The following is a 13,389-nucleotide window of genomic DNA, read 5'->3' on the forward strand; positions in this document are numbered from 1 at the left end:
GCCCGATGAGGGGCTTGAACACACCAACTGTGAGATCATGACCTGAGCAGAGATCAAGAGTCTAACGCTTAACTGCCTGTGCCACCCAGGCACCCCTAAAGACTGATTTTCAAGTAATTTTTGACAAAACTATCAGCTTTCTGATGTTTTCTTTCAATGCATTTTTCCTTCAAAAATAACTGAAACTCTCCAACACAGTTAGAGGTATGTAATGACATAACCAGTTATTAAGATAATACAAATGAAATCTACTACCTCTTTGGAAAGAGTTTTTCCAAAATATTTATGATTTTTAATTTGATTTTGTATTTTGATTACATAATAAAACTAATACGAAGGTTTGTTTTTCAAACTGCTTTAATTTTTTTCACTTCATGTAAGAGCTGCTTAGGAATCAAGAAAATCACAGTAAACATAATCAGTTAAGTTACCGCAACATCTCACCTTATTTTTTTTTCAAGGACAAAGGTTTATTTTAAAGTGAATATATAAAAACAGAACATGGAAAATGTACATCACCACCCCTAAAAAGACTATAATTAGGCTTCTACACAGATACATACACAGTAAATATTCACATATTTTAAATGTTTAAAACATCTTACCCTTATCAAAGCTTGCATTAGCACCTCTATCCAACAGGACTCGAACCAACTCTACGTTAGAAACACTAGCAGCATACATAAGGGGAGTCCATCCATACCGAAAGCTGGAATCTACGCTAAGGCCTGTAAATATAAAAACAAGCTTTTAACAGCCTCCCCACCAAAAGAAAAATCATTGCCACCTTCATATGCTTAAAGTATTGCTCATAGTGACATATATCATATACTTTATAACTAAAGGGAATTTCTTAGTAATAATGGTTTCAGAAAAAAATAGAAAATAGTTACACCTGGACTTTATCAGAAGAAATTACAAAATACAGACTGCATTGTGTGAGCCAGGGATTGACATCATTATATTTGTATTACAAAAACAACACAGGTATCACTGTTTAGAGTGGTACAGGAGGCAGGGAGACCAGTTATGAGGATAGATGTTTATGCAAAAGTCAGAGCAAGAGCAGTGGAGACAGAGAGAGAGGGATACAAAAGGACATTCCAAAAATTCCAAAATTCATTAGAATTTAAAGCTGCTTTAAGAAGTGATGGAAAAGCATTAAAAAATGACTCTCTGATTCTGCCTTTGAGAAATCAAACAAGCACTGAGCTAGAATAAAGAGAAGAAAAGATGAGGTATCAGGCCTGAGGAGTAAGAAAAAGTTGAGTTTTTTTTTTTTAAGTTTATTTATTTATTTTGAGAGAGGGCATGTGAGCAGGGCAGAGATAATGGGAGAGAGAGAATCCCAAGCAGGCTACATGCTATCAACTCAAGGCTTAATCCCATGAACACTGAGATTATGACCTGAGCTGAAATCAAGAGCCGTATGCTCAACTGACTGAGCCATTCAGACACCCCAAGAAGAAGTTTTAAATAGCCACTATCCAAAACAGGACAGGAAGAGATAGATAATAACTGTTAAGAAAGGACAAGAGCCAGCAGACCTTAGAATTCTCAAATCATTAATGATACAAATCCCTGGAGTCCTTTGATTTTCTCCAACAGCACTGACTGGTTTGGTCATATAAAGAAGAAAAAAAAATGGCTCAACTGATCTAGGTTTGGATCTAGGACTGAAGAGGAGCACAGGAAATGTGACACGAAGACAAAGATACAATGAGGCAGTGAAGACAACCCAGTAAAGCCATTTCTATAATAAGGTCTTAAGTGGAAATCTCTCTCTTCAAACTAAGAAATATTTGCTAATATTAAGGAAAAAAAAAACACTTTTTTCTGCTTCAAAGAAAGAAAACCTGTATGTGAAAAACACTGTAGGCCTCTCTGTAATGCCTTATAATTTACAGGTTTTATAGTCTCTGGCTATAAAGTGTTCCCTTTGCAAAGATGAAGGTCACATCACTTTCGTCTTCAACAAAGGAATGAAAACTTGTTGGGGGTGGGGAGGAGAATCTGACTTTTTTTTCTGTAGGAACACTAAGTTGCTGAAAGATTATATATGTCAAATTCCCAACTGCCTAACTTTAATTGATAAAAGGTGCATGATAATTCCTGGGAGAAAACAAAATAAAACCATCTTAGTACATACATACACTGCTAGCCTAACTAGTCTTCTCTAATCAATTTTCCTCTTCCAACTACTGTAACTGAAAGCATATGAATGAGATGAGAAAAAAGATCATTTTATATTCTCATTCTTTCCTTGTTGACATTACTGCTCCACCTGTGACACCAAAGGTAAAAAGGAAAAGATGTGAAGAAGATAATAAATGTAGCATTTTAAAATAATTTTTTTTAACATGTATTCATTTTTGAGAGACAGAGAAAGACAGAGCATGAGCAGGGAAGGGGCAGAGAGAGGGAGACACAGAATCTGAAGCAGGCTCCAGGCTCCGAGCTGTCAGCACAGAGCCCAACACGGGGCTTGAACTCACAAATTGTGAGATCATGACCTGAGCCAAAGTTGGACGCTCAACCAACTGAGCCACCCAGGCGCCCCTAAATGTAGCACTTTAATATAAAAATTCTCCATCATCATTACCTTTTAATGCTCAAAAAAGTAAATTATTAAGCACTTACTATGTTCTAGGCATAGTGTAAAATGGTAAGTTTAAAAGGATCGACATAGTACATGACTGTAGCTCAAAAACATTCAAAGTAACACCATCTGGTTTGGGGCTACACACACATTCAATAAAAATATAAAGATATGCATAGGAATGATAAATACCAACTACAGGAAAGTGGTATCTCCAGGAGTAAGGAGAGAAATTGCCATACCTTTTAGAATGTCTGAAATATTTTATAATTTAAAGATAACTGAACATATTAACAGAATAACAAAAACTGGAGACATCTTTGAATTGTTAGAAGTAGCTGACTCAAAGGGAATGCTCATTTTTTATTAAAATTTTCAACTGCTGCAGAAATATGTATCAAAAGTAAGAATAACTTTGAAAGGCAAAAACCTAAAAATATTTTTATTTATTTTTTATTTTTATTTTTTTTCTAAAAATATTTTTAGAAGTGTGAAATAATGACATCTGGAAGGAAACTAGAAAACACTAAAAGAAGAGTTACCAGAGGAAGTAAGACTTCAGGAAAGCTGGGGGTGAAAGTAGGAAGAAAGGTATCTTTCCACCTATACCTACATGTTACTGGCTTTTGAAAAATAATCTTTAAAATCTTTTTAATTAAAAACAAAATTAAAAAAAAATTTTTAACATTTATTTTTGAGAGAGACAGAGCATGGATTGGGGAGGGGCAAAGAGAGGAGATACAGAATCTGAAGCAGTCTCCAGGCTCTGAGCCATCAGCACAGAGCCTGATGCTGAGTTCAAACCCATGAACCATGAGATCATGACCTGAGCCGACACTGGATGCTCAACTGACTGAGCCACTCAGGCGCCCCTAAAAACAAATTTTAAAAAGCTCACTAAAAACTTTACCAGTAGGTCTTTTTAAGTCTTAATCCTTTAGGAGCTTCCACCTAAAAGGACTCACTGCACTTAGTCCCATTACAAAATGAAGCCCCAAGGCAACTCTCTTTTCTAAAGCAAATTTCTGCCTTTTCCATTCCCCTCAGCATTATGCATGCTCCTGTCTGTGTTCATATTAAGCATTAGGCCTGTTTCTATTACTCAAATTTTATACAGTTTCATTCTTCAATTACAAATTCAAGTTCTATTGTCCACAAAGTCACACAGCTTTTTTGTTACAACAGCTAATATTTATGTAATGTATGTATGTTCTAAGATCTTTATTTATGCATTCTTTCATTTTAATACCCCCCCCCCCAAACCCTTTCATATTATGCAGCTCCATTTTAAAAAGGGGGACATTAAAGCTTAGGAAGGTTTGATAACTTGATCAAGACTACAGAGTCAACAAATGGCAGGGCTAGTAATCAAACCCAGAAATGCACTGTTTCCAAAATGATTCCCTTTTCACTAAACCATGCAATGTCACTAGCATATAAGAAAAACATTTTGCTATATAAAAGCTCACTTATCTATTTTGTGTGAATGTTTTGTACCTACAAGTAGATAGGAAATGCCTGTTACTCCTTCAGTAATTTCAATCATTATTATCAACAACTCACATTCCTATGTCAGATATTTCAAGAAAATAATAAAACTTAATTTGATCACAGAGAAACATTATGGGACCCTGGACAGAATTATGATGTTTTACATAGAGAAACGGATGCTCTGGAAGCTTAAATGACTTTCCCAAGGAACCACAATGAGTAGGCAATAAAGCTGGAACAGATACCCACATATTGTGATTCCTACCTCAGGCCCCATTATACACATACACGCCAGCACAAAGGAAAAATATAACTAAATGTACATACCTAGAAAAAATCTGGAGAAACATATCATAGTAAATGCTGTGAAAAATGTGTAGGAACTACCGGGGTGGGGTAGGATTAGTCAGAACAGGGCTTCTTGAAGGATGTAGAATAACTGAAGGAAGCAAACGGGGGGGGGGGGGGGGGGGTACATTCCAAATTTGAGGGTAGAGGAAGAAAATAAGGCAAAGAGAACTCAGAGTCAAGTAAGATATGCAGAACACTTGATACATTAACATTCATTGTGCTTCCACTGGAAAAGCAACTCAAACCTTTTAAAATAAGGAACTCTTGTGAAGGTAGGCAACTGTGTTAGATTGAAATTATCCCTTATCTCTCACCAGAATCTAGGAGCTCCTGGACCAATGAAATATCTCCTGTGGTCAATGCTTTCTTAAATGTTTCATTCTTTTCCTCAGGGAGTAATGGCCCTTTTAATTTCTAAAAAAGGAGAAAGTTAAAAAAAAATTGTTATACGTATTTTCATTTCCACTACATCAAGAAGAAATGTTTGGTTTCACATACATCTTCTTGGGGGTGGGGAATGCAACACACAACGTTCATAAAGAATTCATGACTAAAATTATCTTTCAAGGAAGTGGGAAATGGGTAAGGCTATGGGTGCAAATCCAAGTGAAGAGCTACACTGACAGCCTAAAGAAGCACATCGGATGGAAAGAACAGTAGGGAAACGGGAAAACTGAGGGTTTGTTGGAAGTCCAAAAGCCTGTTATTTCCACTGGGGAAACACAGGCAAGGTAATAAGAGGTTTCACGAGGTAGGCCTTCAAGGGCCAGGGGAGGCTGATCCAGGTGCAGTCAAAACAAAGCCTCCTGGGCTACCTGAGCCGACCGGTCGAGATACCCAATCTCCCAGCCGTCATCCTCGCTCTCACTACTCTCGCCTCCACCGGCCACTGCCAGACCGCGCACAGTGCCAGCCGCCATGCCCGCCAGCCTCTCCGCACACGCACAGCTGTGTCCGCCCCCTCAGCGGGCGCCTGCGCACTGGGGGAACACGCAGGGTTGCGTGGGAAGGCGTGCATGTGAGCGCACAGGCTTTGGGCCCTGAGGCGCAGATGCGCGGGCATGCGTAGCGCCCCTCGCCTCCTCGGACCCGCCCACCAGCCCTGTGTTCACTGGGGGTGAACCCGCTGCCCAACGTGGTAGAGCTGGAACTGGGTGCCTGAACCGGCTGGTAAGATTTGAACACCATCTTCCTAGCTGGTGCTTCTAATTCCTTTCAGGTACTAACTCTTCATTCTTTTCAGGGTATTTGGTCGATGAAGTTTTGCCCTTAAAGGGATGCCGTACTTTCGGTGGAGCATAATGGGAGCTATAAAGCCAGGTAAGACTAGGCTTTCTCCCTCACCCCATCCATCCGCTCCCTGCCAAACGAACTGTCAAACATGCGACCTTGTAGGAGACAGACAACTCTTGGCAGGAATACAACCCTTAGGAACACTGTCCTTACATTCAAGAAGCCATCAGACAAACGGGAGCTGACAAAGGAACCGGGAGGAAATACCATCCCAACGGAAGAATTCTTCCTTTATATATCATGTGATCCCAGATCTGAGTTTAGATATGGGAACTTCAGCGCATAGAAACGCTTTCCCAGCCAGACAGTGTGGATGCCCTAAAGAAAAAAGTCAACAAAGGAAGAGTTGGAGAGTGAATCAAAAGTGCTAGGAAGGAGATATGATTTAGACATTGAGAAAACAAGTAAACAATACAAACAACTCCTGGTAAAAGTTGACCAACCTCAAACTCACTTTTTTGCATGTAACTTCTAGATGACATGGTAATACGTTAATTATTTTTGTCACAGGAAAGTAGATCCATCAAGGAATATGGCACATTTGTGACACCCTTGAGATGATTTAAAAGGAAAATAGCCATATACTGTTCTTTAAAAGTCTTTGTGATACAGTTTTTTTCGTAAAGAATCTCCAGTGTACGATTTTGAAATTATATACTTCAGAGACTTTCATAGGTGGGTATTTTTAAGCAGTTTGGTAATTTTGGGGCCATACCTGTGTTTTCTAATTGCCTTCCTTCAGTAAATGTTATGGATCTGGATCGTTGAGCACAACTAGGCACATTGTGAAGACAAAATCAAAGATAAACCAAACTGTCTCAAGGAGCTCACATATTAACCAAGAAAGACAATAAGCAAGTAAACAAATAAATAAGGCTATTGCAAATTATAGGTGCCACAAAGGAGATAAATGTGCTGGGTTTCTGGAATCAAACCACTTAGGTTTCCCAGCCAAACAATTTATTGCCATTAGCTGTGCCCTTGAGCAATTTAGCCTCTTCTGCTTTAGTTTCCTAATCTGTAAAATGGAGATAATGATAGTACTCATAATATAATATTGTTTGAATAAAGTAAATAAAGCAATGGGCTCAGTCTCAACAGAAGAGGTAAATAAATTTTAACTACTAATAATATTGTCATTATTTTATATAAAGTACTGAGACCTGAGTAGAATTCTGAATGACAAGGTGTTAGCCATAAAAAAATCAGAGAGCAGAGCTTTCTTGGCAAAGGAAATGGCTAGTACCAAGGCCTGAAGGCAGGAAAAAGCTTGCACCCAGGCCTGGGACTGAGGTGGCAAGTAAGGCTTCTTTAAGCTGGTGGTATAGAGGGTAACTATACTGTTCTGCATCACATGCAAAATTTAAATAAGCACTCCCTCTTGGGAAGGATCTTGCAATCCTTGTATTTTGTACCCTGGACACCACACTTACTTCCCCTTCATCCTTGCCCTGATTGGACCAGAAAGGAGGCCTGAGGCTGGACCATCATGAAGGAAGGAGTGTATAATAAGAAGACCTTATGGGACTTAAGTAAGTAGTTTGGATTTTACTTTAAAAGCAATTTAACATTAAATATTTTTCAACAAATGAAAGACATTCTGGTGTGTATGATGTGTGTGTGTGTGTGTGTGTGTGTATGTATGTATGTATGTAAAGATACTCAAACTCTTTTGTAAAGAAGGTTTTTTCTGAACATATGGCTAATTAGTGGTATTATTTACTAAGATGGGGAAAGACCAGAGGATAAACTTGAAGATGAAATGAACATCTCAAAATTAACATATTCAAAATGAAACATCCAAGTGTAGCTATCAAGTGGGTAGTTGGATGTTCAGGTATGAAGCTCAGGAGAAAGGCTGTCTTAAAGATATAAATTTGGTAATTATACACATATAATAGATCTTTTTTCCGTTGGTCCTTCTTTATTTTTTGTGTAATTAATTGTCAAGTTAGCTAACATGCAGTGTATATGGTGTGCTCTTGGTTTCGGGGGTAGATAATCATCATTCATCCCTTACATACAACACCCAGTGCGCATCCCAACGAGTGCCCTCCTCAGTACCCATCACCCATTTCCCTCTTCTCCTGCCCCCCCCATCAACCCTCATTTTGTTCTCTGTATTTAAGGGTCCCTTATGGTTTGCCTCCCTCTCTGTTTGAAACTATTTTTTCTCTTTTCCCTTCCCCCATGGTATTCAGTTAAGTTTCTCAAGTTCCACATATGAGTGAAAACATATGGTAGCTGTCTTTCTCTGACTGACATATTTCACATTGTTCCATCCACATTGTTCAAATGGCAGGTTTTAATTCTTTCTCATTGCCAAGGAGTATTCCATTGTGTATATAAATACATCATCTTTATCCATTCATCAGTTGATGGACGTTTGGGCTCTTTCCATAATTTGGTTGTTGTTGAAAGCTCTGCTATAAACATTGGGGTACATGTGCCCTTATGAATCAGCACTCCTGTATCCTTTGGGTAAATTCCTAGTAGTGCCATTGCTGGTCGTAGGATAGTTCTATTTTTAATTTTTTGAGGAACCTCCACACTGTTTTCTAGGATGGCTTCACCAGTTTGCATTCCCACCAATACTGCAAGAGGGTTCCTCTTTTTCTACATCCTCACCAACATCTATTGTTTCTGGAGTTGTTAATTTTAGCCACTCTGACCAGTGTGAGGTGGTATCTCAATGTGGTTTTGATTTCTATTTCCCTGATGATGAGTGACTTTGAGCATCTTTTCACGTGTCTGTTGGCCATCTGGATGTCTTCTTTGAAGAAGTGTCTATTCATGTCATTTGCCCATTGCTTCACTGGATTATTTGTTTTTTGGGTGTTGAGTTTGGTAAGTTCTTTATGGATTTTGGATACTAACCCTTTATCCAATATGTCATTTGCAAATATCTTCTCCCATTCAGTGGGTTGCCTTTTAGTTTTGTTGATTGTTTCCTTTGCAGGGCAGAAACTTTTTATCTTGATGAGGTCCCAGTAGTTCATTTTTGCTTTTATTTGCATTGCCTTTGGAGATGTGTTGTTGAATAAGAAATTGCTGCAGCTGAGGTCAGAGTTTGTTGCCTGTTTTCTCCCCTAGGGTTTTGATGGTTTCCTGTCTCACATTTAGGTCTTTCATCCATATGGTGTGAGAAAGTGGTCCAGTTTCATTCTTCTGCATGTTGCTGTCCGGTTCTCCCAGCACCATTTGCTAAAGACTGTCTTTTTTTTCCATTGGATACTCTTTTCTGCTTTGCCAAAGATTAGTTGGCCGTACATTTGTGGGTCCAATTCCAGGTTCTCTGTTCTGTTCCATTGGTCTATGTGTCTGTTCTTGTGTCAGTACCATACTGTCTTGATGATTACAGCTTTGTAGTAGAGGCTAAAGTCTGGGACTGTGATGCCTCCCACTTTGGTTTTCGTTTTCAACATAACTTTGTCTATTCAGGGTCTTTTGTGGTTCTATACAAATTTTAGGATTGTTTGTTCTAGCTCTGAGAAGAATGCTGGTGCAATTTTGATTGGGATTGCCTTGAATATGTAGATTGCTTTAGGTAGTATTGACATTTTGGCAATATTTGTTCTTCCCATCCATGAGCATGGAATGTTTTTCCATTTCTTTGTGTCTTCTTCAATTTCTTTCATAAGTTTTTTATGGTTTTCAGCATATATATTTTTTACATCGTTGGTTAGGTTTATTCCAGAGATTTTATGGTTTTTGGTGCCATTGTAAATGGGATGGATTTCATGATTTTCTGTTGCTTCATAATTGGTGTATAGAAATGCACCTGATTTCTGTACATTCATTTTGTATCCTGTGACTTTGCTGAATTCATGTATCAGTTCTACCAGCTTTATGGTGGAGTCTTTCAGGTTTTCCATGTAGAGTATCATGTCATCTGTGAAAAGTGAAAGTTTGACAACTTCTTTGCCAATTTGGATGCCTTTTATTTCATTTTGTTGTCTGATTACTGAAGCTAGGATTTCCAACACTGTTTAAACAACAGTGGTGAGAGTAGACATCCCTGCTGTGTTCTTGATCTCAGGAGACAAGCTCTCAGTTTTTCCCCATTGAGGATGATATTAGCTCTGGGCTTTTTATGCTTTTATGATGTTAAGGTATGTTCCTTCTATCCCAACTTTCTTGAGGGTTTTTATTAAGAAGGGATGCTGTACTTTGTCAAATGCTTTTTCTATATCTATTGACAAGACCAAATGGTTCTTATCCTTTCTTTTATTAATGTGATATATCACATTGATTGATTTGTGAATATTGAACCAACCCTGCAGCCCAGGAATGAATTCCACTTGATAGTGGTGAATAATTCTTTTGATACACTGTTGAATTTGATTTGCTACTATCTTGTTGAGAATTTTTGCATCCATGTTCATCAGGGCTATTGGCCTGTAATTCTCCTTATTAGTGGGATCTGTGTCTAGTTTGGGAATCTGGGTAATGCTGGCTTTGTAAAATGAGTATAGAAGCTTTCCTTCTGTTTCATTTTTTGGAACAGCTTGAGTAGGATAGGTATTAACTTTGCTTTAAATGTTTGGTAGAATTCCCCTGGGGAACCATCTGGCCCAGGACTCTTTATTTGTTGGAGATTTTTGATGACTAATTCGATTTTTTTTGCCGGTTATGGGTCTGTTCAAATTTTCTATTTCTTCCCATTTGAGTTTTGGTGGTGTGGGGGTGTCTCAGAATTTGTCCATTTCCTCCAGGTTGTCCCTTTTGTTGGCATATAATTTTTCATAGTATTCTCTGATAATTGTTTGTATTTGTGTGGTGTTGCTTGTGTTCTGTCCTCTTTCATTCATTATTTTATCTATTTGTGTCTTCTTTTTTCTTTTTCCAAAGTCTGGTGAGGGGTTTATCAATTTTGTTTATTTTTTCAAAAAAATCAGCTCTTAGATTCATTGATCTGTTCTACTGGTTTTTTGGATTCTATATTATTTCTTTCTATTCCAATCTTAACTATTTATCTTCTTCTGGCTTTGGGGTTTCTTTGCTGTTCTGCTGCTGGTTCCTTTAGGTATACTGTTAGATTTTGTATTTGGGATTTGTCTTGTTTCTTGAAATAGGCATGGATTGCAATGTATTTTCCTCTTAGGACTGCCTTTGTGGCATCTCAAAAGGTTTGGACTGTCGTGTTTTCATTTTCATTTGTTTCCATATATTTTTAAATTCTTCTTTAATTGCCTGGTTGGCCCATTCATTCTTTAGTAGGATGTTCTTTAACCTCCATGCAAATTTTTTCTTGTGGTTGGTTTCAAGTTTCATATGGTTGTGATCAGAAAATATGCATGGTATGATCTCATTTCTTTTATATTTATTGAGGGATGTTTTGTGACCCAGTGTGTGATCTGTCTTGGAGAATGTTCCATGTGCACTCAAAAAGAATGTGTATTTTGCTGCTTTTGGATGAAAAGTTCTGAATATATCTGTCAAGTCCATCTGGTCCAGTGTATCATTCAAGGCCATTGTTTCTTTATTGTTTTTTTGCCTAGGTGATCTGTCCATTGTTGTAAGTGGAGTATTGAAGTCTCCTGCAATTACAGTATTCTTATCAATAAGATTGTTTATGCTTGTGATTAATTTATTTATGTATTTGGGTGCTATCAAGTTTGGACCATAAACCTTTACAATTGTTCGCTTTTCTTGATGGATAGACCCTGTAATTATGATATAATGCCCTTCTTCATCTCTTGTTACAGCCTTTAGTTTAAAATCTAGTTTGATATAAGTATGGCTACTCCAGCTTTCTTTTGACTTCCAGTAACATGATAGGTGGTTCTATCCCCTCACTTTCAATCTGAAAGTGTCCTCAAGTGTAAAATGGGTCTCTTGTAGACAGCATATAGATGGATCTTGTTTTTTTTTTTTTCCCATTCTGATACCCTATGTCTTTTGATTGGAGCATTTAGTGCATTTACAGTCAGAGTTATTATTGAAAGATAGGATTTAGTGTCATTGTGTTATCTGTAGGTTTCATGCTTGTGGTGATGTCTCTAGTCCTTTGTAGTCTTTGCAGCATTCCTCTCACAGGGACCCCCTTAGGATTTCTTGCAGGGCTGGTTTGGTGGTCATGAACCCCTTCAGTTTTTGTTTGTCTGGGAAAGTCTTTATCTTTCCTTCTATTCTAAATGACAGCCTTGCTGGATAAAGGATTCTTAGCTGCATATTTCTCCTGTTCAACACATTGAATATTTCCTGCCACTCCCTTCTGGCCTGCCAACTTTCAGTGGACAAGTCTGCTACTACCCTTACGTGTCTACCCTTGTAGGTTAAGGCCCATTTGTCCCTAGCTGCTTTCAGAATTCCTTCTATGTTTGTATTTTGACAAGTTCACTAAGATATGCCACGGAGAAGATCTATTCCTGTTAAACCTGAAGAGAGTTCTCTGTGCCTCCTGGATTTGGATGTCCACTTCCTCCCCAAGATTAGGAAAATTCTCAGCTATAATTTGTTCAAGTAAACCTTCTGCCCCTTTCTCTCTCTCTTCTTCTTCTGGAACTCCTATAATACAGATATTATTATGTTTCATTAAACCACTTAGTTCTCTAGGTCTCCCCTCATGGTCTAGTATTTTCTTATCTCTTTTTCTTGGCTTCATCATTTTCTGTAATTTTATCTTCTGTTTCACTTAATCTTCCTTCTGCCTCCTCCATCCTTGCTATTACTGCATCTAGTTTATTTTGCACCTCATTTATAGCATTTCTTAATTCATTGTGAATTTTTCTTAGTTCCTTGATCTCTCCAGCAATAGATTCTCTGCTGTCTTTTGTGATTTTTTAAAGCCCAGCTATTAATCTTGTGATTATTATTCTAAATTCTTGCTTAGTTATATTGTTTACATCTATTTTGAGCAATTCTCTAGTTGTCATTTCTTCCTGGAATTCCTTTTGAGGAGAATTCTTCCATTTCATCATATTGGCTAGTTTTCTGTCCCTTATGTATTTTAATAGCTTGTTATGAGTCCTGCATCTTTGAGCACTATATTACAAAGGGGTCATATGCTATCCAGGGCTGGGCCTTTCAGGAGGTGTTTTTGGAGTGTGTTTTGTGCTCTCTATTGTTGTGAATCTGGTTGCTTTATCTCCCTACTCATAGTGGTGTTTGGATCTTCCACCAGGTGTGCTTTGATTTGTTCATTGAAGTATCCCTGGAAAAAAATTTTTTAAAGTTGGGGGGGGTGGTGGAAAGGGCCTTATCCCATACAAACAGAGAAATGACAGGGGGTGGTGAAAAGGAAAAGAAAAAAAATTGACCAGGCAGAGAATCAGAGAAACTATATAGCTTAGTCCAGGGAGAGATAGAGGAAAAGAAAGAAGAAAGAGATACAGAAGAGGTATAAAAAGAATAGATTAAAAGTGTCTGCTTAAACAAACCAACAACCAGAATAACCAGACTAGAGAAAGGAAGAAATAAGAGGAAGAAAAGGAAGGAAATATATATATATGTATATTTATATATAAATGCTTATATGTATATATACACATAAAATAAGAATTGACCAAGAATCAAATCAGAGAATGCAAAACCATGGGACAGATGTCTGATGGTGCCTTGGAACTGGTGGCTGTGCTGGTCTAGAGGAGGGACTTTCTGGTTCTCCCAGCATCAGTCTCGCTCTGGTAGATACGCAGTTACCAGGCACGGAG

At 38.0% G+C, this 13,389-nt stretch overlaps 1 protein-coding gene and 1 long non-coding RNA gene across 4 annotated transcripts in view; one reads left to right on the forward strand and one right to left on the reverse strand.

Moving 5' to 3' along the window:
• The window catches only part of ASZ1 (ankyrin repeat, SAM and basic leucine zipper domain containing 1), a 57,682-nt gene extending 52,278 nt beyond the window's left edge, over positions 1-5,404 (reverse strand). Inside the window, exons 1-3 of the mRNA XM_078440178.2 lie at positions 5,257-5,404; positions 4,756-4,855; positions 606-728 (exon numbers count right to left, since the gene is read on the reverse strand). Coding sequence (XP_078296304.1) covers positions 606-728; positions 4,756-4,855; positions 5,257-5,361 — 328 coding nt within the window. The 5' untranslated portion in view covers positions 5,362-5,404. The remainder of the gene's footprint in view (positions 1-605; positions 729-4,755; positions 4,856-5,256) is intronic.
• Positions 5,405-5,491: 87 nt separating this feature from the next.
• LOC132679425 (uncharacterized) overlaps positions 5,492-13,389 on the forward strand; it is a 53,844-nt gene continuing 45,946 nt past the window's right edge. For 2 of the 3 annotated variants that reach the window (XR_013552950.1, XR_009610151.2), the window contains exons 1-3: positions 5,492-5,611; positions 5,685-5,761; positions 6,245-6,409. This is a non-coding gene — a long non-coding RNA (uncharacterized LOC132679425). The remainder of the gene's footprint in view (positions 5,612-5,684; positions 5,762-6,244; positions 6,410-13,389) is intronic. The other variant, XR_009610152.2, reaches the window with a different exon arrangement.

Source organism: Panthera onca, chromosome A2 (genome assembly GCF_046562875.1).
Source record: "Panthera onca isolate mPanOnc1 chromosome A2, mPanOnc1 haplotype 2, whole genome shotgun sequence".
In the NCBI taxonomy this organism is placed as follows: Eukaryota; Metazoa; Chordata; class Mammalia; order Carnivora; family Felidae; genus Panthera; species Panthera onca.